We start from the raw sequence: 22,161 nt of genomic DNA on the forward strand, positions 1-22,161 counted from the left end.
GAATACAATTCAGTGAAAAAATCCAAAATAAGGAGAGGTTCCTATTATTGTGTCCTTGAATATAAATTTTGTTTTGGGTTACAAGGACTAGAAACAAAAGAGCTGTAAGTAGATTTCTATTGCTGTTTCTTGTAACCCTCAGCTACAGCTACACACCAAAGTTAACTTTTTGATAATGTTCTTTGCTATAAATATATTCCTATTGTATTGTAACATTAAAGCAGTGAAAGAGATTTCTATTGCTGTTTCTTGTAGCCCTCAGCTACAGCTCCACACCAAGGTTAACTTTTTGATAATGTTCTTTGCTATAAATATATTCCTATTGTATTGTAACATTAAAAGAGTGAAAGAGATTTCTATTGCTGTTTCTTGTAGCCCTCAGCTACAGCTACACACCAAGATTAACTTTTTGATAATGTTCTTTGTTATAAATATATGAACAATGAAAATATATTCCTATTGTATTGTAGCACTGAAAGAGTGAAAGAGATTTCTATTGCTGTTTCTTGTAGCCCTCAGCTACAGCTCCACACCAAGGTTAACTTTTTGATAATGTTCTTTGCTATAAATATATTCCTATTGTATTGTAACATTAAAACAGTGAAAGAGATTTCTATTGCTGTTTCTTGTAGCTCTCAGTTATAACTACACACCAAGGTTAACTTTTTGGTAATGTTTTTTGCTATAAACATGTAAACATGCTCCCTATCCTTCTTCCATTGTATTGTAACACTGAAAGAGTGAGGATCTGGATTAACATACACTAAACCTTTACTTATACTTAGACCTATACCTTATACTTATAACTTAAACCTGTTCCTCTGTCAATCAACCTCAACAAAAATGTTCATACGAAACGAAATTTATAGCACACGTATTCCCGATGAATATCATTATACGTTATAAATACAGGGTGTTTCATTTCGATCCCACCAAAGAGTGTCAGCATATTCTACGAATAATTAAAAATAAGAGAAAGATATTCCATAAACATGGAGCCGTAAATGTTTTATTACCAGGTTATAACAAAAATACCAAGATTATAAATTAGTGTTAATACCAGCTATATACGTACGTAGCATTAGAACGCACAGTGACATGACCAGTTCCAATGACCGCTAATAGTAAACACAAACAAGGAACCAGTCACCTATAATCTCGGTATCTTTGTCAAAACTCTGTAACAAAGCACTTACGACCCTATGTTTAGTAACAACATTTTATTCTTTTCTTTCTCAATCATAAAATATGCTGACACTGTTTGGCAGGGTAAAAATGAAACACCCTGTATAACAATATAATGAAACATTGTCTATACATGTTCATTATTTTCTGTACTTTTGTACTATGTTTTTCTATGCTTCTGAATGTTTGTACAACGATGCTGATGTCAATCCACGTCGACCAGTCTGTTTTTTCGCTCTTAGTTTGATCTAATCCCACGGATCTTGGGCTTGTCGTAAACGTTAAGACAGGTCTACGTAGGTACGTGAAGACTTCTTGACCTTTCGTGACCCCTTCTGTGACCTCTTCTATAACCCCTTCTGTGACAGATGTCATCCCCATGTACTTCATAGTGGTCAGGGGTTGTAAGACCTAAACGTAAAAGTTTCAAAGCAAAGGGTTCGCCAGTCGTACCGTTACTTTGCCAACATCAACTTGCAATGCACTTACAGAAAAATAAAAAAATGTAAGAGGCGACCTTGAATGCAACATTACTCACGATATTCGATTATATATAGAATTCGTGCAATCATTGGAACCACGATACCAGCTGCCCATGCTCAATTCTACAATAAACCCAATCTTCCTAACTTGGCATATATCTCGTGCAATATCTCAAATACGTCAATCTTGACCTTCGCCCACGGGATGTTACCCGAACGAGCATTTCAGGTTCGTGATATCTCTGTAACTAAAGAAACTGCAGCATTGGAAGCACTGCCAAATGTATGGTAATTCATGGCTTTCGAGGCTCCAATTACGAAGATAATGTGTCCTCCGCAAATACTTTCGAAAGACAGTGGATTTTACTCATCCGTATCATAAATCTACCAGATTATTTTCATCTTCTGTGTATTTTAGTTTGCTCGAATGTCTGAATGCATCGTATAAAAAACTATTCGATTTGTTACTTTCTCTTGAATCTTGTTATTTAAAACATAGATTTGAATAATATATATATTAATAATATTATAATATTATTGTAATATTTATTATATTAATATAATAATTTAATATAATAATATTATAATATATTATAAATATTATTCTTATATATAACATAATATAATTCCTCATATATAAATATAATATAATAAACATTATCCTTTCAATGTAACAGGATTAATTGAAGTTTATATAAACGAAACAAGAATTAGATTAAATAGAAAAAACTGGGTTCCTTTTTTCAGTTATTGTATGTAGAATGTTTTGCAATTGGATATGAAATTGTATTATTATATAATAATATATTATATATTATATAATAATGAAATTGTTTCAAAACCTGTACCGGTGATTTGTAACTTTATTAATTTTTGAAAATCTGTAATTTAAAACCTAAGAATTTAAGGAAATAACGTATCTGTAATTCGTAATTTGTGTTCGTAACAAAACATGCAAATTGTTTTGGAAAATAATATTTTCAAAGCTTCAAGTCGAAATGATAAGGAATAATACAAATAAATTCGACGATGAAACAAATGAAGATTATAAAAGAATCGATTTGTTTTCAGACAGACTGAGAAAAATTGATTTCGTAACTTTGTAGATTACAAAATTATTAATAATTTCCTTTGACTTTAAGTCAAGCTGATTAAACTTTTGTCCGAACATTGAAATACTAATCCAAGAATTTCCACAGCTGAGAAACAAATATCTTAAATCCAATGTTTGGGAGAAATTGGCAACAACTTAGAAGTAAAAATCTGTAAATATAGCAAACTGGTAGATGTTATGCACTCGAATCTTCGTACGTATGCTTCCGGCAAATTCAATTTGGAATCGAGTAGCAAGTCAAGAATATACATTACTTGTTTCTCCCTCTCGGTAATTCAAGACGTTTCGTGTATACATGGAATATGTAGAGATGTTTGCTTCTATACACGAAGATGAACGACGGTTACCAGAAAAGTGGGAAATAGGATGAAATATGTTGACAGCGAGACATTTCATAGGCTGCAAGATTCTCTAAGATATTCGATATCAAATATTGGAAAATCTCCTTAAACCGGCAATGACATTGCATACATCCTTTTTCAAATTGAATAAAAACATCAGGTAATTTTAGTAGTAAATAAATCATTTTTATCTGATTTAATTTTTCTCTTACTTTTTAAACGAACATACATTTACATACGTCCTTTTTCAAATTGAATAAAAACATCAGGTAATTGTAGTAGTAAATAAATCATTTTTATTTGCTTTTATTTTTTCTCTTGCTTTTAGACAGAATATTCTTTCACTGCTTAATTTTTGTAATATTTAATTATTATTATTTTGTCGTTATTTTTTACTCAAGCTATTCGGTATTATTCGATTAGTTGTTCTTTTAATTTCTACATATTATGTTATACAGGGTGGTTGGTAACTGGTGGTACAAGCGGAAAGGGGGTGATTCTACGCGAAAAAAGAAGTCGAAAATATAGAATAAAAATTTAAAAATTTTTAAATTTAAAAAATTCAAAAGATAACGTCAATCGAGACAACGATCTACAGTGAGATCCGTTGTAACGAGACGCGATAAAGTGTACGCGTACCGAGCGAAAATTCAAAGTCGATTTTCTCGAAAACAGAGCCTCAAACGAAAAATTTTTATTCTATATTTTCAACTTCTTTTTTCGCGTAGAATCACCCCCTTTCCGCTTGTACCACCAGTTACCAACCACCCTGTATACATAATACATACATATTAATTTTACCGCGTATATGCCTATATGTTGTGTGATATCTATGTAAATAGAAACACCTAAGTATCTTTTATCTTTTATTTATGGCTTTAGGAAAACAGTCAGGACAAAGTTACGCTACTTGAAGGGACTCGTGTAACATTGTTTATACGTGTACAACTATGAGCAATGTTATTTTGTCCTAAAGATCTTTTTCATAAGATTTAGGACAAAATAACATTGCTCACAGTCGTATCTTTTTCATAAGATCATTTAAGTTTTGAATTCCCATCCTACGATATAAAATTTGCATCATCGATTTGAATTATTTCGTTTCAACATTTTAAATTATTCTGTTATTTTTTATTCAAAAAATTGTCAAGCAACTATATTGCTCTTCCTCTCTTTGTCCTTGTATAAATATATAATAAATTAAAGTGAAAAGTTAATTGCTTTCAATTTAAGAATTCTCATCAGCATACGTCACTTTTACAAGTTATCCAAGCTTAAAGTCTAATTTAGATTACAGGCAAGATATTGTCTGAAAGTTTCGTGCGAGTGTTTATAGTTGAGTCAATTAAAGATAATTTCCTGAAACGTCGAGGCGTGGTTTGTAATTATGTCCCGCAGTAAAACATACAGTTTTCAGTTTTCCTTTCGAATGCTCCTTTTCGTTTCGACATTCATTAACGTATTAAAGTATATAGTAGTCTGCTTCTTTATCTTAGTTGCACAGAAACGATTTTTTTCAATGGAAACCATATTACGATTGGCTAAGCTAATACACCTGAAGATGGAAAGATATGTATAGCATAAAAAACAAAACTTTCTGCGACTTATTTATAACATTCTCACTTTATCATATCATTTGTTTGTAAAACAAATACCAAATATTTCAAAGTTAATGGATATTTATTTGTATTCGAGTAATCGTCGATTGGAAAGGATTAAAAAATTCAGAAGTAACATAAATGACACATTAACACTACACCTTGTCTCACTTTAAATAATGTATTTTAAGTGTAGTTTTCAAGTTCGTTCAACATTTCTTAGTTTCATATATAATCGATCAAAGCTGAACCATTGGATGCAATAAAAATACAGTACAACGAGGAAACTGTAGAAAGAATTTTAAGAAACCTTTTCTCAAACGATCTTTTTCTTCGATACTCGACAATACAATGAAATTTTGCATAGTGTTGCTCGGTCTCACGGACTGAACACAATATGCCGCCACAGGTATCTGCGAGTCTTCAGGCTGACCAAAATGGATCAAAACCACCCGAGTACCACTAAACACAAGAAGATCAAGTATATCGCATCTTAGGTAAGTTGAAGTGTTCTCAAGTGTCTTAGGAAAATCACAGTAATTGCAATCGCACTAATTTCCCTGTTCCAGGTGCGTTTCGCTTTCAAAATCCGCTCTCGATTCTACGGAAAAATCTGCTAACAGAACTTCAAATCCACCGATAACGACAAATCGTACGATACAAGAATAGAGGCAGAGCATGTGAAATAATATCTTGGACAACGCAATTCAAATTCAGAAGTCAGAGGTTTCATCAATGAACGCTTAACACTAAAACTACCACACCAGTCAAATTGACTGGTTTTACAATTTTATTTTAAAATTCCTACTTTATGTTATATTTTTTTCAGATGTAATGACCTTCGCAACGATAACTAAAAGAATAATATAATGAATTTTATTTTTATTTTGTTTCTTATGTATTGAAACTGAAAATAATTTTGTATCAAGGCTAATGATACCAATTGTTACGCCGGGTGACCCTCTGCCTGGCCCAGGTCACACACCGCGGGCCAGACGGACACCAGATGTCCGCTCTTCCGTACGGCGTACCCTCAATAGCCTTAAGTATGTTCCATAAATCTCAGGAATTTCCTAGTAGAGGTCCTTCAAACCAAACAAACGTCTGTTTCCGAAGAATTTCTAAAGACTCTTGTCTACCACGGCGTGACAAGGGAAAGTTAGTTTTTCTCACGTATGCTGCAACTTTCCTCCCACCAACCACTTTCTCTGGAGGGCGGTTAAGACCCTTCGTTTAACCAATTAACAACGAAGCCAATTCCCTCACTCTCCTAACTAAAATCGTCACCAACAAATCCGATGGTCCCGTGCGCTAGACACACCCATCCTTAGCTTTCCTCTGACACAGCATCGTCACTCAACTTCACTTCTACATCGTTGGAAAAGTCAACTACTAAGTATACCGCTAATGCCAATCGGGGCAGCCTAAGCATAACGCGAAAGTCGGTCTCGATATTGTCGAGCCTACATTTCCTCTCCTAAATATCTTATAGTGCTACGTCCACTAATACATTAAATCCAATTATAAGAGCCCAGCTCTAACGTACCTATATATATCTTATCTTCGTGCGATAAGTGATTATCTATCTATCTATGCTCATCAGTGTAATCTAAGTGTTGGAAATATATAATTTATAATTCTGTGAATCACAGTGTTATACAAACTCAATCACCCCTATTATCTCACCGGACATCAGGGGATCGATCAAGTCGTGGTGTCGATTGTTATAATCGTAACGGGAATTTGACTCCCGTTGACGTCTCTCCTAGCGACAACGTCTCCCCGCGATTGGTCGAATAAACACCAATACCAGTCAAAACGATTGGTACTTGTCAAAGTGTAAAAGGGTGCTGCAATTAGTTCATCGAATCCCAATTAACCAGTTTCCTCGTTTTGTACAACTTGCCACACGTTTTGAAAATTTGTACTGCGTGTCATTCCATATGATGATATCAGTTATCAGGAAAATTCTAGATGCTAACACTAGAAATACCACAGCAGTCAAAACGACTGGTTCTACAATTTTATAAATGTGTCAACCCTCGTTTAGGAATCCCAGATGGATTAATAACACCAAAAATCTATTACATAACGTGGAATTTCTTCTGTAAGAAAGTAATAAATCAATAAATATAAAAATATTCTATTATTACGTATTTTTTAAAGACCAGTCATTTTCACTGGCTTTTGTAGAAATAGCTTCGCGTTAACTATCGGTAGTTCTAGTGTTAATATTCAGGCAGGTACGCGTATAATTGGGCTATAGGCCGTTAACAAATGAAACGAAATTACGTTATGTCTGTCAGCCGCAACCTAACTTTCGCGAATAATATGAGAAAAGGCAAAGCGAAACGCGGCGATCGAACGCAGCGAGATTTACGCGTGCGTGAAATTCAATTGGAAAAATTGAATCGCTACAATAAACTAGATTTGATTTACAGGTTCGCGGAAGCGAGAAAAACTTCGATTCCCAGCGTATTTATCTCTGGGAACGAATAAATATTTTTTGTACGAAGGTAAAGTTTGCAGCTTGTCTGCAAACCACTTGACGTTTCTGCTTGGATGCAACCGCAAATACGCGGCGAACTCGGTGAACGTGTTTCCGGGCAAATGCGAAACTTGCGCCGCTCGAAGATCATATTGGAACCTTTGTACAGTGCGATATACCGGAGAAGTCTGTGCTAACAGACGACTATTTGAATTATTCGGAATATGTTTCGAGCACTTACCTTATCGAGACGAGTATCATGGCGAATATCAGGTACTTTCCAAGCAGCGGCACGACCAGCGACGTAGGTGGAATGATCTCGACGACCAGCAGGAAAAACACGTGAAGGCTGATGAGAATGGAAATGGAGAGCGTGACCTGTAATGATAATTTATTCCCTTAAAACTGAATTTTGCCATCGATGAAATATCAAAGGCTACGCGTTTAAGTAAGACTTTTTTTTTTATTTATTTATTTGAATTTTACAATTTGTCCAGTAGGACATTTGGTAAAATATTATAGCTTAGTGATATAGTATTATAACATGTGGATGGCTACCCCCAGTGGGATACCATCTTCGAATTTGATTGATTTATTTCTTTAATTATCTCAGATAATACGTGTTTGTTAGGTTATGTCCTTTGTGAGATCTGTTGGGTGTTTCCTTTTTAATCTTCTTTTTATACTTGATGTGTCGACCGTTTCCGCTGCCAGCCGGTTTGAGTGTGTTGCTATTCTTGACTTTTGTAATGGCAGAAAATGTAGTTCATCATAGAGCGTTCGGTCGAGTTCTGTCTAAATCTGCCCCGGACACTCTTTGGTCGTACATTACGTTTTAAAGGAAGCTCTAAAAGGAAGATCATGTTCGCGTGTGCTCCTGAAAGTACTTCAGGGTTCTTTGATTGATCCACAGATTTTACTGTTGAAAGTTTACTGTTACTCGATGATTTTATACAGATAGGAAAAATTTCTCAAAAATTCATATTATCCGTGGACTGCAACTAATACATTGGTATACGATAGTTCGCAATATCAATTTGCATGTATCTGTAAATGTTAAGGGGGTGTCCTGAATTGGAATGTTCTAAAACAGCGTTTTTTGGTGATTTTTTTTAGAAGGGGAAGAAAGAAATGAAGTTATTGAATTTTGAGGTATGGTTATGTAGAGGATGAGTCGAGTCCGTGATGATTATGGTTGGTGGCTGTAGATGTCGCTCTGCTGGGGGTACTGCTATATTTTCTTCCTATTTAGAATCGTGGAATAAAAATCGGACTTCGGTCGCCGGGATTCGATCCCGCGTTTCGAACACGTTTGTAACCTAATGCGCTAACCACTGCGCTACCGTCGTCCGTTAGTTGTTCATGTCGAGTAGCGGTATTTGTGCTGTCGAGTGCCGCTACAGTTATATATATATTTAACGAATACAAAAAGATTTTTTTTAAAGTAAAAAAAAATTATAACAGATTTCTAAGCCAATTTCATGGGCGTCTGGTCGCTGTTGTCTTCAATCGGCGGGAAAGATCCACCTCGTAATTCTTCGCGGAAACGAGAAACCAAAAAAGGATTAAATTACTATATATTTTTCTTCTGGCTGAACTAAACAACGGCAGAGAGAAATGTGAAATTAAGAAATTTGGCGGGTTTAAAAAAAGGTGTTCTTTAAAAAAAAAATAAAGATACTAAGATACTATAACAATTATTTAAATAAACTTTTTTTCTGTCGTGTTTCTAACTGTTTTTTCTAACTTATTATATAGGACAGAAATCCTAATTTTTAATATTTCTGAATAAATAAATTCTATAAATATGTTATCAAAATATATAGAATACAATAAGAAAGCAATAAGTATAAGATAAGCTCTACATTTCAAACTGAATGATATTCAAAATAATTAATAAATGTATAATAATTCATGTAATTCGAAGCTCTCAAAATGTACCGCCGCCAATTTACAAAATTTCTACAAAAAATTACAAACTGTTCGTTCTAACCAGCCTAGTGATTACAGTGTTAATTAAACATTAGGAAAATAATAACAATACAAATTCAATTTCAGAATGGCAATTCGATAAAGTTGATCTTTGGCAAAATGTTTCCGAATCTTCGATCCAGATCATTGTGTGCTTTGGTTACGGAAAGTAGAATGTCTTAGATAGTTATCTCGCTGCGACACGTTCCGCCGTTATTAATCCCGAGTTTCCGAGTTACGTTTCCGGCCACGAACAACAGGATCTATCGGGTTTATAGTACGTTAGCACACAGACTGCCTTCCACGGTACAATTGGGTCAATATTGTTCTATATTGATAGTTGACACACCTTCCGAACTCACGGTAAATTGGATCTTGTCTAATATCGAGAATAAAGAGAACACTATCACCACGACCATGTTCAACTTCGAACGTATGACGCATTCGTGAAACGATCTTGTAATTTGATTTTCCAGCAAGCTACGCTCCTTATTTGACGTCGCGAAATAATTGAAGCATTCAGCAGGAAACGGATAAACCGAGACGCTGGATTTCTTCTTCCCTAATACGTTTCCCTACGATTTCTAATTTAAGCACATGCTTCTGTGAAAGTGTAAATTATGTGGATAATCAAGCAGGATTAGATAAATTTGATAGTTATAATTTCCTTAGAAAGAATATTTTATTTTTCTTGTAGAGCAATATTTTATTCGTATATAAATTATGTACATAATAAAGCAGGGTTAGATAAATTTGACAATTATAATTTCCTTAGAAAGAATATTTTATTTTTCTTGTAAAGCAATATTTTATTCGTATATAAATTATGTACACAATAAAGCAGGGTTAGATAAATTTGACAATTATAATTTCCTTAGAAAGAATATTTTATTTTTCTTTTAAAGCAATATTTTATTCGTATATAAATTATGTACATAATAAAGCAGGGTTAGATAAATTTGATAATTATAATTTCCTTAGAAAGAATATTTTATTTTTCTTGTAAAGCAATATTTTATTCGTATATAAATTATGTACATAATAAAGCAGGGTTAGATAAATTTCATAGTTATAATTTCCTTAGAAAGAATATTTTATTTTTCTCGTAGAGCAATATTTTATTCGTATATAAATTATGTACATAATAAAGCAGGGTTAGATAAATTTGATAGTTATAATTTCCTTAGAAAGAATATTTTATTTTTCTTATAGAGCAATATTTTATTCGTATATAAATTATGTACATAATAAAGCAGGGTTTGATAAATTTCATAGTTATAATTTCCTTAGAAAGAATATTTTATTTTTCTTTTAAAGCAATATTTTATTTGTATATAAATTATGTACATAATAAAGCAGGGTTAGATAAATTTCATAGTTATAATTTCCTTAGAAAGAATATTTTATTTTTCTCGTAGAGCAATATTTTATTCGTATATAAATTATGTACATAATAAAGCAGGGTTAGATAAATTTGATAGTTATAATTTCCTTAGAAAGAATATTTTATTTTTCTTATAGAGCAATATTTTATTCGTATATAAATTATGTACATAATAAAGCAGGGTTTGATAAATTTCATAGTTATAATTTCCTTAGAAAGAATATTTTATTTTTCTTTTAAAGCAATATTTTATTTGTATATAAATTATGTACATAATAAAGCAGGGTTAGATAAATTTCATAGTTATAATTTCCTTAGAAAGAATATTTTATTTTTCTCGTAGAGCAATATTTTATTCGTATATAAATTATGTACATAATAAAGTAGGGTTAGATAAATTTGATAATTATAATTTCCTTAGAAAGAATATTTTATTTTTCTTGTAAAGCAATATTTTATTCGTACATAAATTATGTACATAATAAAGCAGGGTTAGATAAATTTCATAGTTATAATTTCCTTAGAAAGAATATTTTATTTTTCTCGTAGAGCAATATTTTATTCGTATATAAATTATGTACATAATAAAGTAGGGTTAGATAAATTTGATAATTATAATTTCCTTAGAAAGAATATTTTATTTTTCTTTTTGTGAAGCAATATTTTATTCGTATATAAATTATGTACATAATAAAGCAGGGTTAGATAAACTTGATAATTATAATTTCCTTAGAAAGAATATTTTATTTTTCTTGTAAAGCAATATTTTATTCGTATATAAATTATGTACATAATAAAGCAGGGTTAGATAAATTTCATAGTTATAATTTCCTTAGAAACAATATATTATTTTTCTTGTAAACGAATTTTTATTCGTATATAAATTATGTACATAATAAAGCAGGGTTAGATAAATTTGACAATTATAATTTCCTTAGAAAGAATATTTTATTTTTCTTGTAGAGCAATATTTTATTCGTATATAAATTATGTACATAACAAAGGCGGGTTAGATAAATTTGATAGTTATAATTTCCTTAGGAAGAATATTTTATTTTTCTTTTAAAGCAATATTTTATTCGTATATAAATTATGTACACAATAAAGCAGGGTTAGATAAATTTGATAGTTATAATTTCCTTAGAAACAATATATTATTTTTCTTGTAAACGAATTTTTATTCGTATATAAATTATGTACATAATAAAGCAGGGTTAGATAAATTTCATAGTTATAATTTCCTTAGAAAGAATATTTTATTTTTCTTTTAAAGCAATATTTTATTCGTATATAAATTATGTACACAATAAAGCAGGGTTAGATAAATTTGACAATTATAATTTCCTTAGAAAGAATATTTTATTTTTCTTGTAAAGCAATATTTTATTCGTATATAAATTATGTACATAATAAAGCAGGGTTAGATAAATTTCATAGTTATAATTTCCTTAGAAAGAATATTTTATTTTTCTCGTAGAGCAATATTTTATTCGTATATAAATTATGTACATAATAAAGTAGGGTTAGATAAATTTGATAATTATAATTCCCTTAGAATGCATATATTATTTTTCTTCTTGCAAAGCAATAATTTATTTGCATATAAATTACGTATTTCATAAAGCAGAGTTAGATAAACTTGATAGTTAGAAGTTTGTTATGATGAATACCTTATTTTAAATTATATAAAGGAATATCTTATTTGTATATAAATTGCGTAGATAATAAATTAATAGGAACAAACGAATTTGATTGTTACAATTTTGTCATGATGAATATCTTATTTTAAATTATATAAAGGAGTATCTTACTTGTACATAAATTACGTAGATATTAAATTAATAGGAAGAGACAAGTTTGTCAGTTACAATTTTGCCATGATGAATTTCTTATTTTAAATTACGTAGACAATAAATTAATAGGAACAAACAAGTTTATTAGTTACAATTTCATATTTACAACGAATATTCTACGTTGTAACATACAAGAATATCTCCATTTCTATTTCCAGTTGTTAATTAAAGAATCTTGAATTGTCATATTATATGTTTTAAGTAAAAAAATATAATCACACGAAAGTTAGTAAGTAATATTAGTAAGAAAAATTTCTCCAACTTAATTATGTGCATGCTACAGATTGTAAATGCGAGAATAACAGCAATAGGGTAAAAATGCTCTTTCTAAGTATTGTAATGTCATCGTTAGTACGTTCTTTTCCAGAGAATCATTCTTCGCTATGGTATTGTCGATTTTAGGTGGTGCAGGTAACATGCTGGAGGACGCAGCATTGAACATCGACATATTTTGATGGAAATTCATCTTGGAAATGTTGGATATGTCGACCATCATCGATTGCAAACTCTTTGTCCTGGTTTCCGACTCGAAGTCGTCTTCGGTGTTCTGGTCAGCACTCAGCACGCTTCTCTCCACGTTGTGAATAATTGGTGAACAGCAACGAACTCTCTCCACCATATCAGGGAAGATCGATTGCTGATGCAGTATCTCTTCTGCTGAGATTTCCTCTTTCTTCGAGCACAGAGACTCGCTTGTTCGTATTTTTGTCTTTTCTATTATATCTTGAGCACGTCCTTTACATATATTAAATGCATTTTTTAGATCAATGCGTTCCTGCATTATCTGACCATCGTCCATATCGTCCAATTTGCTTTGGGTACTTTTAAATGCGATATATTCTTCTTCTAGTTCGCATAAAAGATTTTGAATGGCGTTTATGGAGACTTCTTCATCATTGATATCAAGTATCGCTTGAAACGATTCTAACTGTCTCTTGAACGCTTCTCGTTTCAGTTTTAAATCTTTAATGAGTTTTTTTCGTTTGAGGGCCTTGAAGAGCTTCATTGCGAGATCACTTGCGATGCACAGTTGCTATTTATTGTGACGGGAATTAGGCCTCGCGATGCAATTAACGAGCTTACACAGTCGCTGCGAGATTCAAGTTATTGGGACTTGCTGCGCTGATGATTATGATGGAGTCACGTGGCACTATGTGGTTGTCACTGTCATTGGTATACACACTTGTCTCGAAGGTTTAGTGCACGTGTATCCGGCTCGAAGGATCACAATGTTCGATCGTTTCGCGAAGAGACGCGTAACTTCTCGTTTCGATACGATAACCGACACCAAGAATCAACCGATCCTCTATTTCCAAGCGAAGATTTCTTAGCAAATCAAGGTCTTCTACTCGAAGACTTAGTAGCAAGTGACATGTGTTCAGATCTAAAAGTTAGCAGCAAATGAAGTATCTTCTGTGACGGTGAGATTTATAAGGAACTAGCGATGGGTGCTGGCCGTGCCCCACCAGTGACCCCTAGGACACTCGTAGGTGGAAATGGCCCTCGAACATTGTACATGGGAAATGTAAATGTGTATTGTATATGTTTTGCCGGAATGAAGTATAATCCTAAGGTACGTCTTGAACTAAAATATATTGTTTGTAGTAATTAAGGGCCTCGACCGTAAGGAATGCTAAATTTCACAATGGTTCCTTAGGTTTATTACGGGCCCGAGTAAATAATTTCATAGAATAGAAGAAAATGTTACCTATGAAAAGGATAAGAATAACAAAGGTTTCTTGTGTCATTGTTAAATTTTGTTTTTCGAAATGCAATGTTTCTGTATGATATAATTTTATCACTGCAAATATTGCTTTAGTGCTTTCGTGAAATACGATGCTATAAGGAAGGGACGCATTAAAGCGAGGAATCATTGTAATTAAATTGACGTCGAAATTACCAATATTCTCGTATCCAAAGATTATAGTGTCGCTGCGTGCAATCGCTATTAAATGCTACGTGATTATCAGGAGTAACGGCCGTTAACTAACGGTGCATTTTGCTCATGGGTGTGGCACGATATTGCTACACGACTGATGGGCCCTGTCGCGATAACGGCGTTGTCTGTTTCGCGTTATCGCCAACTAATCAGAGCTTATAACGACCGACAACATCGTTCTCAGATAGACACGCGACATTTCATAAAATCTATTTTATATTAATCCGATTATTGGATTTTAATATGTCCACTTCGGAGTATAGAAATATAAATAAACGCAGGTTCACGTAAACCTAAAATACATTTAGACAGCCAAATAATTTTTAGATGACTAAAATATATCATGACTTATCGATATTGTATTCTTGACGAATATCGTTGCTTTTCGTACATATTTTTCTGTGCAAATGTTTTGGAAAAAAAGAAAAATGATGTGCGTACCAAGCTAGCTAGAATCTTCCAATCGTTCATCGGTCGATTTTCTTTTACGAAACTATATGGAAGAAAAACTAATATTTTAGAAAACCAGCCGCGAAGGATGGCGTGCAATGAAGAATAGGAGGCGTGACGTTTATAGAAATATATTGTCTCGCGTTAGAAATAATATCGCTCGTATAATAAATCTCGTTATTTGTACTTTTACGTCATATCCATTTTTCAGCTAAACTCGATTCGACCAACTCGATTAGTTTCCTGGACACTAAACTTTCCAAGAAACAGACTCTAATTTTATTCCTAAACAGAACGTTACTTTTCAAGAACGAAGTGAGAAAGATTTATCTTGTCTCGGTTTCTATTCGAAATTCTTATTTAATTTGCGATTTATTTACAGTTATAAATCAACGTTAACAGAGATTTGAAAACGTACACATCGAGAGTAGAGTAGAATAAAAATATAATTTCTCAGATATTCAGCTATTTCCAGATATGCGACTAGTGTGTGTAAATAATTAACGAAACAATATATTGCCAAAGACAATCACAGAGTTACGGTTTATAAGTACCATTTTTTGAGATTTGGAGTGACCGCCTGGTAATTACCGGGACGATTTAAATGCGACCTTCGGGCAGGTCGACCGCCAAGGATCTACGCTACCTGAGTGCTGACCTATCATAAACAGTGGGCCTATTGTACAGTTAAGGTATTTTAGAACCCCATGGAAAAAACTCATAAGGCAGGAAACTTTTTTATTTTATGCTATATCTCAGGAAAAGAAAATAAATTAAATATATACAAAATGATCGTAAAACCGATCTGGACGTACGGAATACCATTATGGGGAACAGCAGCAATGAGCCATATAAGCAAAATAGAGAAATTCTTAGAACAATACTAAGACTAATACTAATACGAATTACTTAGAACAATAAACGCCCCATGGCACGTTAGAGATGTGCAAGAAGGTTTTTTTTTTTTTTAATATTTATTAAAATTTACGATCAATTCTCGCGTTGAGAATTTTCAGTAATTTTTCTATAACAGTAACATGGCTAATTATTTATAATAAGTTAATACTTATTATAGATAAGTATAATTTATAAGTGAGTATTATAAATAAGTGAATATTACTTAAGGGGGGGAGGGGTAAGGTTTTAAGATTTTTTTGCATTTTTTTTTTATTTTTTTAATTGAATGCATAACACCTTAAGAATATTGTGTCAAAATTTCAACTCGATTGGAGCAAAATTGACGAAGTTACGAGTATTTTTATACATGTCGGATGATATTACCTACTCGACCCGAGCGTGCTATTGTTACTTCGCAGACATTTTTTTCTCTATATAATAATTTCTATTTAATATTTTTTCTCTATATAATCTTACCCCCAGATCTATTAATAGTACTTAACGGCTTAAGTACAAACCTCCTTATACCTGTACTGTATATTTTGTCAGTGTAGAGTAAAAAATTTAGCGTAGGAGTAAATATTGCATTTTCATTAAGTTTTGTGTTAAATTATTACTAAAATGCCTAAAAAAGTTATTAGATCTGATAGACAATCAACTGGTTCGAGATTATATCGACCTAGAAAAATTGTACCTCCGCATAAACGTAAATACGAAGGCACTTCAACAAATAGCGCGTCAGCTAAAAAAATAAAAGTGACTGTTGAAGATCAAATTACGAAGGATCGTGAAAAATATTATAGGATAATTGATGTTTTATTAGTCTTTTCAACAATTGCTACGCTAGTGAAGAGGTAAACCGATAAAATTCGCTTATGAACGTTTTATACCAGATTTTTTAGTGTTCAAAACTTTAAAGCGTTTTCCCCACAACTCACTTTTTCAAAGTCAGTGCCCCCAATTACTTCAAAACTACTGCACCGATCCTTTTGAAATTTCGAAAACTACTTCTGTATATAATTTGCGAGGTAACGCTGTAGAGTTTTTTCAAATTTGGTAATTATTTTTATGTTAAAATAACAAATTAGCCGAGAATTTTCGCACAAAATCGCGTTTTTCCCTTCAAAGTATTCCAAAAAAGTGAAAAATTGAAATTTCGAAAAAATCTTCGCAGCGTTACCTGGGGAAAACTGTTACCTAACGAATGAACCTTAACTTTTTGATTTTTGATGATCCAGCACCAAGTTCTGAGGGGCGCCGCAATTATACTTTTTTCCGAGACACGTCCGAATAATTGCTGCCATTGCCGTATTTTTTAATATTTCTCCGCGAAAATTTTATACAATGTTCTTCGAATGTCATACTTTAACGTACTATTGGTTTTAAAAAAGAAATTTTAACTGTATCGTCAGAAAAAATTCACAAAAACATGCCTCTTTTTGTACGAATTAACCTTACCCCCCCCCTTAATTCCGCCCTTAAATACGTCGCATCAAGTAGTCCAGTGATTAGAGGGTTTCGGTGTTTGTTGACTCTTTTGCTATATCTGTCTCTATATTCTGCTATTTCCTCTTTGACTGTGGGTATCTTGAGGTCGCGATGTATTGTTTCGTTGGTAACATACCAAGGTGCATCTATTAAGGATCTTAGCGTTTTCGATTGGAAGCGTTGAAGTATTTCAATGTTGGAGTTACTTGCTGTTCCCCATAGTTGGATTCCGTAGGTCCAGACAGGTTTTATTACGGTCTTGCAGAGGGTAATTTTATTCTATATGTTTAGTTTGGAGCGTCGGCCCGTCAGCCAATAGAATTTTTTTAGTTTGTCCTTTAATTGCTTCGTATTATCTGAGATGTGTTTTTTCCATGTTAGTCTTGTTAAGGAAATTCGAGGATTTGGGAATACAAATTATTGACTATATTTCCCATACAACAGTTATACATCTATATTCCTCTCTAAGAACGTCTTGCACGCACGCTGGTTGCCAACCGACTAGCCTAGATTCTTCTAACATCTGGCAACAGTCTTTTGTCTCCACTGAGTCCTTGACGCCCTCTAACCCTTACACACACACTCTCATGTACAGTGTAAATGTATCACTTCCCTAACAAGTCTCTTGTCCAGGGTCATGCCCAGGTATCTGACTGAGTCCTTGCTAGGAATTGTCGTGTTGTTGATGGTGACCTGGGAGCAGCTTTGTTTTCGGAGCGTGACGTGCTTTTATAAAACTGTTCGTAATGTAGTTTCTGAAGTTTCTAACAACGACCGGAGTAAGATACTGCTGCTGGTAATTAGATATTCGGAAATATTCTTAGAAGTTCGAAATGGATGGTTGTATAGTTTATATGAGACATTCCATGCTACGTGAGTTTCAAGTTGATCACAGTGCAACAGATGTAGCAATGTACGTTCGTTCTGCATTTGGCGGACTGTGTTCTACTCGTCGTACTCGCCGCAATGATTTGCGCAGCTTCGTGCTGAGAATTTTAGTCTGAAGAGGAACGTTTAACGAAAGTTTCTAGCGCAGACCGAATTCGTCGAAGAAAATTCAGAATCACCTATCCGGAACATTGCGTCTAAACTTTGAATCTGTGGCTCGAATGTTGGAGATAAGATATGCATTTCCGTGAAAACAGATTAAGTTCGAGGCGCAACCCGTGAATTATTAAGTGCGAGATGTAACCGAATAAGTCGCTGAAGCACATCTCTGTCTGTATTTTACGTCACATACAAATTCGACACTTTTTGTCCAATTTATTCCTATGGTCTAACGTTGAAGTTTAACTATCGCGAATTACGAGCGCAATGAAGATTTTAGTACGTAATAAAGAGGAAACATTTCGATTTATTTAATTCCTTATTAAAATCACCAAGAACAGATTTTCGTTTATCCCTTTGATTCGACAACTAAATTTGACAACTGAAAATTGACAACTAAACTACAGACATTTTTGCAACTTTATACATTTACGAAGATAATCAAAGAAATGGAATCTGAGTAGAAATTTCTTCCGTCCACTAAATATCATACTGAGTGCTCTACTTCAAACACTGTTAAAAATACGTTGTTTCGACCGTTCGCGGAGAGACGCGATCGCGAGATAGCACGTCAACGAGGGTTGTAAGTTCCCGTTACGATTAAATAATCGACGCCACGAACTGATCGATCCCCTTATTTCGATTATGATAATAAGGGTAGTTCAATGAAATTCCACAGAATTAATACAAATAAAATAATGTTTATTTCAACAACTTATTAACTAGAAAGATATAAATGGAACAAAAAAAATGTAACTGCGTTTTGGTTGATAGGTAATGCGCGATATATGAGATGTGTTGACGGTTCGACTTCTCGAAAAGTTCTTCACGCCTTTCGATTTTTTTCGTTTTTTCTGGAAGGCGACCCCCGCTACGTTCGGATCACGCCACGTTCTTTTACGCGAGGTAAAATAACCGGCCACGAGTCGACGTTTCTGGAAGTCGCCCTGCTTAATGAATCATGCGCTTGCCACTACAATGTTTGTTTGCCGGGCAGACGCGACGATCCGTCCGCGACATTATAATGCCGCGATCGACAGTTAAGAATATGACCTATGGTAAGCCGCATGGCGTAACATACGTATTTTTGCACGTCATATGCGGTTTGCAATGAAACAATACACCGCGACCTCAAGATACCCACCGTCAAAGAGGAAATAGCAAAATATAGCGACAGATATAGCAAAAGAATCAACAAACACCGAAATCCCCTAATCACTGGACTACTCGATACGACGGACCAGATTCGTAGGCTGAAGAGGCACTACCCGCTAGACCTAAACGTTAGATTCATTTAATTATCCAAATTAAGCATATGCACTTACTTATAATACTTATAAATTATACCTATCTATAATAAGTATTAACTTATTGTAAATAAACAGCCATGTCACTGTGCCACGCCAGAAAATTTACTGAAAATTGTCAACGCGAGAATTGATTGTAATTTCAACAAATAAATAAAAAATAAAAAAAATATGCGGTTTGTAGATTTTTGGAATCTTAAATTTCCTAAAAATGCATAAACATCTGCAGTCTGGTGGTAATTAAATAACGCATCTGACGAAAGCCATTCCAAACCATCAGACAATAACAATGAGCTTTTTAAAGAGCGTTAAAAAATGATTTTTTGTGTTACTTAGATAGCAGGATAAAATTATAAAATGAAACGAAGAAAAGTTGGCCGAGAGGCGGACGATGCTTTTCAAGCATTAAACTAATTAAACGATAAAAGATAATGTTCTGTGCATCGAGCATACGTGGAACGATTTATTATAAATTATTCGGTGGAAATAATGTTGGAATACAACGATATTAATCGCATACAGATGAGGTGATTGATCGAACGAATTCTTCCCTTCGTTGCCCAGCGCTATCCCCACTAGCGTACGTTCGTTGGATGTACCGCGGCTGCTAGCGCGTGTGTCACGTAAAATAACAAAATAAAAAAGGAATTTGAGGTGAAAAATAAAAAAAATAAAAAAAAGTTAATCTTGGAATTAGGATTAGTAATCTGTGGAAGACACAATGTTTGTGTTGAAATAATACAATGTGATATTTATTAAACAATTATTTCAAGAGTTATAAATGTGCGTTCTGGAATGTAGACAGTTGGCTAGTTATTCACAGACTAACTTTTTTTTTTTTTTTTATTTATTTGTTGAAATTACAATCAATTCTCGCGTTGAGAATTTTCAGTAATTTTTCTGGCGTGGCGCAGTGACATGGCTGTTTATTTACAATAAGTTAATACTTATTATAGATAGGTATAATTTATAAGTATTCACAGACTAACTGGCTTAGTGACCCATGGCCCTTGAAAAGGTTTAGAGCCCCACCTCTATGCAGTAATGAGTGTGACCTGTGTGGGTGTCTGTGTGGCGTCACATGTGGCACAGAACCTTCTAGTAGCTTCTCGACGTGCCCATCTAGAATGTTCCACCCATATCCTCACGTTTCTTCCGGCGTTTTTTGAAAAAGCATGCACGTGCTAACTGCCGTGGTGCATCTCACGAACGCACGCTAGTGGGGATGGCGCTGGGCAACGAACGGAAGAATCCGTACGATCAAACACCTTATCTGCATGCGATTGATATCGTTATATTCCAACAAAAAGAAAACTTTATTTTTTTTTCTAACATCAATACACTTTACAATCTACTTCCGAACTCTAGGCCTGACTTTCTAAGACTGACTCTTACGATTTTACTTTCGATCGGATCCGATTACTTTCTTTTGCCATCCCTCAACATCCCCACCGTCCATGCATTTGCTAGGCGTCCGCGATCGTTGCCACGTGCTCTTTCTTCTAGAACCTTCGGTGGAAGGACCGTTGGGATGTTGATGGTTCATTAGGCACTTCAGTAATATACATTGTCGCCGAGTGCCGCCACATCTTTATCTCTATCGTCAGTCCGTCGGATTTGAAGTATGCCGGTCGTGACACGTGCATGGTCTTCCGAGAATTCTTTTTTTTTTTTTTTTTATTTATTTGTTGAAATTACAATCAATTCTCGCGTTGAGAATTTTCAGTAATTTTTCTGGCGTGGCGCAGTGACATGGCTGTTTATTTATAATAAGTTGATACTTATTATAGATAAGTATAATTTATAAGTATTATAAGTAAGCGAATATGCTTAATTTGGATAACTAAATGAATCTAGCGTTTAGGTCTAGCGGGTAGTGCCTCTTCAGCCTGCGAATCTGGTCCGTCGTATCAAGTAGCCCAGTGATTAGGGGGTTTCGGTGTTTGTTGACTCTTTTGCTATATCTGTCGCTATATTTCGCTATAAGGATATGGATGGAACATTCGGCACGTCGGTGTCGCCCTTTGACGGCATAACGCTTTGTATCGCGAAGCTACTGGAAGGTTCCGTGGCACGTGCCGCCACAAAGTCATCTACACAGGTCACAGTCATTACTGCGTAGAGAGTGGGGGTTCAAAATCTTTTCAAGGGTCATGAGTCACTAAGTCAGTCAGTCTGAGAATAATCAGCCAACTGTCAATATTCACAACGTTTACCTATATTTACTGTACTTATTGTTACCTATTGTTTAATAAATATCACATAGTATTGTTTCAACACAAACCTTGTGTCTTGCACAGTTTATTAATCTCAATTCCGAGATTAAATTTCTAACAAATAAAGCTATCAATAAGGACTTGCAGGACCAAAAATATGAAATACAACGTAGCAGGGATTGCAAATTAAAAGATTATTCTCTCGTATTGAAAAAATCTTTTGTATCTTTGCGACAATGCAGAATCGGATGTAACAACAGGAATGCAAAAAAGAAAGAGAAAATAGAGCTGGGATATTGAAACGGAAATTGAAATTTATTTCCCATTCACTACACTCGTCAGATCTGACACAAACAAATTTTTATATTTCCAATCTTTAAAAAAAGTTTTAGATAGAAAAA

The 22,161-nt window shown here is 33.8% G+C and overlaps 1 protein-coding gene across 3 annotated transcripts in view; it reads right to left on the reverse strand.

The window, feature by feature from the left end:
* Positions 1-22,161, reverse strand: part of LOC117214933 (acetylcholine receptor subunit alpha-like 1) — a 278,214-nt gene that overhangs the window by 74,780 nt on the left and 181,273 nt on the right. For all 3 annotated transcript variants that reach the window (XM_033461300.1, XM_033461299.1, XM_033461301.1), the window contains one exon: positions 7,450-7,586. In XM_033461300.1, coding sequence (XP_033317191.1) covers positions 7,450-7,586 — 137 coding nt within the window. The remainder of the gene's footprint in view (positions 1-7,449; positions 7,587-22,161) is intronic.

The sequence above is a fragment of the Bombus bifarius genome, unplaced genomic scaffold (assembly GCF_011952205.1).
Source record: "Bombus bifarius isolate JDL3187 unplaced genomic scaffold, Bbif_JDL3187 scf7180000009275, whole genome shotgun sequence".
NCBI classification, from domain to species: domain Eukaryota; kingdom Metazoa; phylum Arthropoda; class Insecta; order Hymenoptera; family Apidae; genus Bombus; species Bombus bifarius.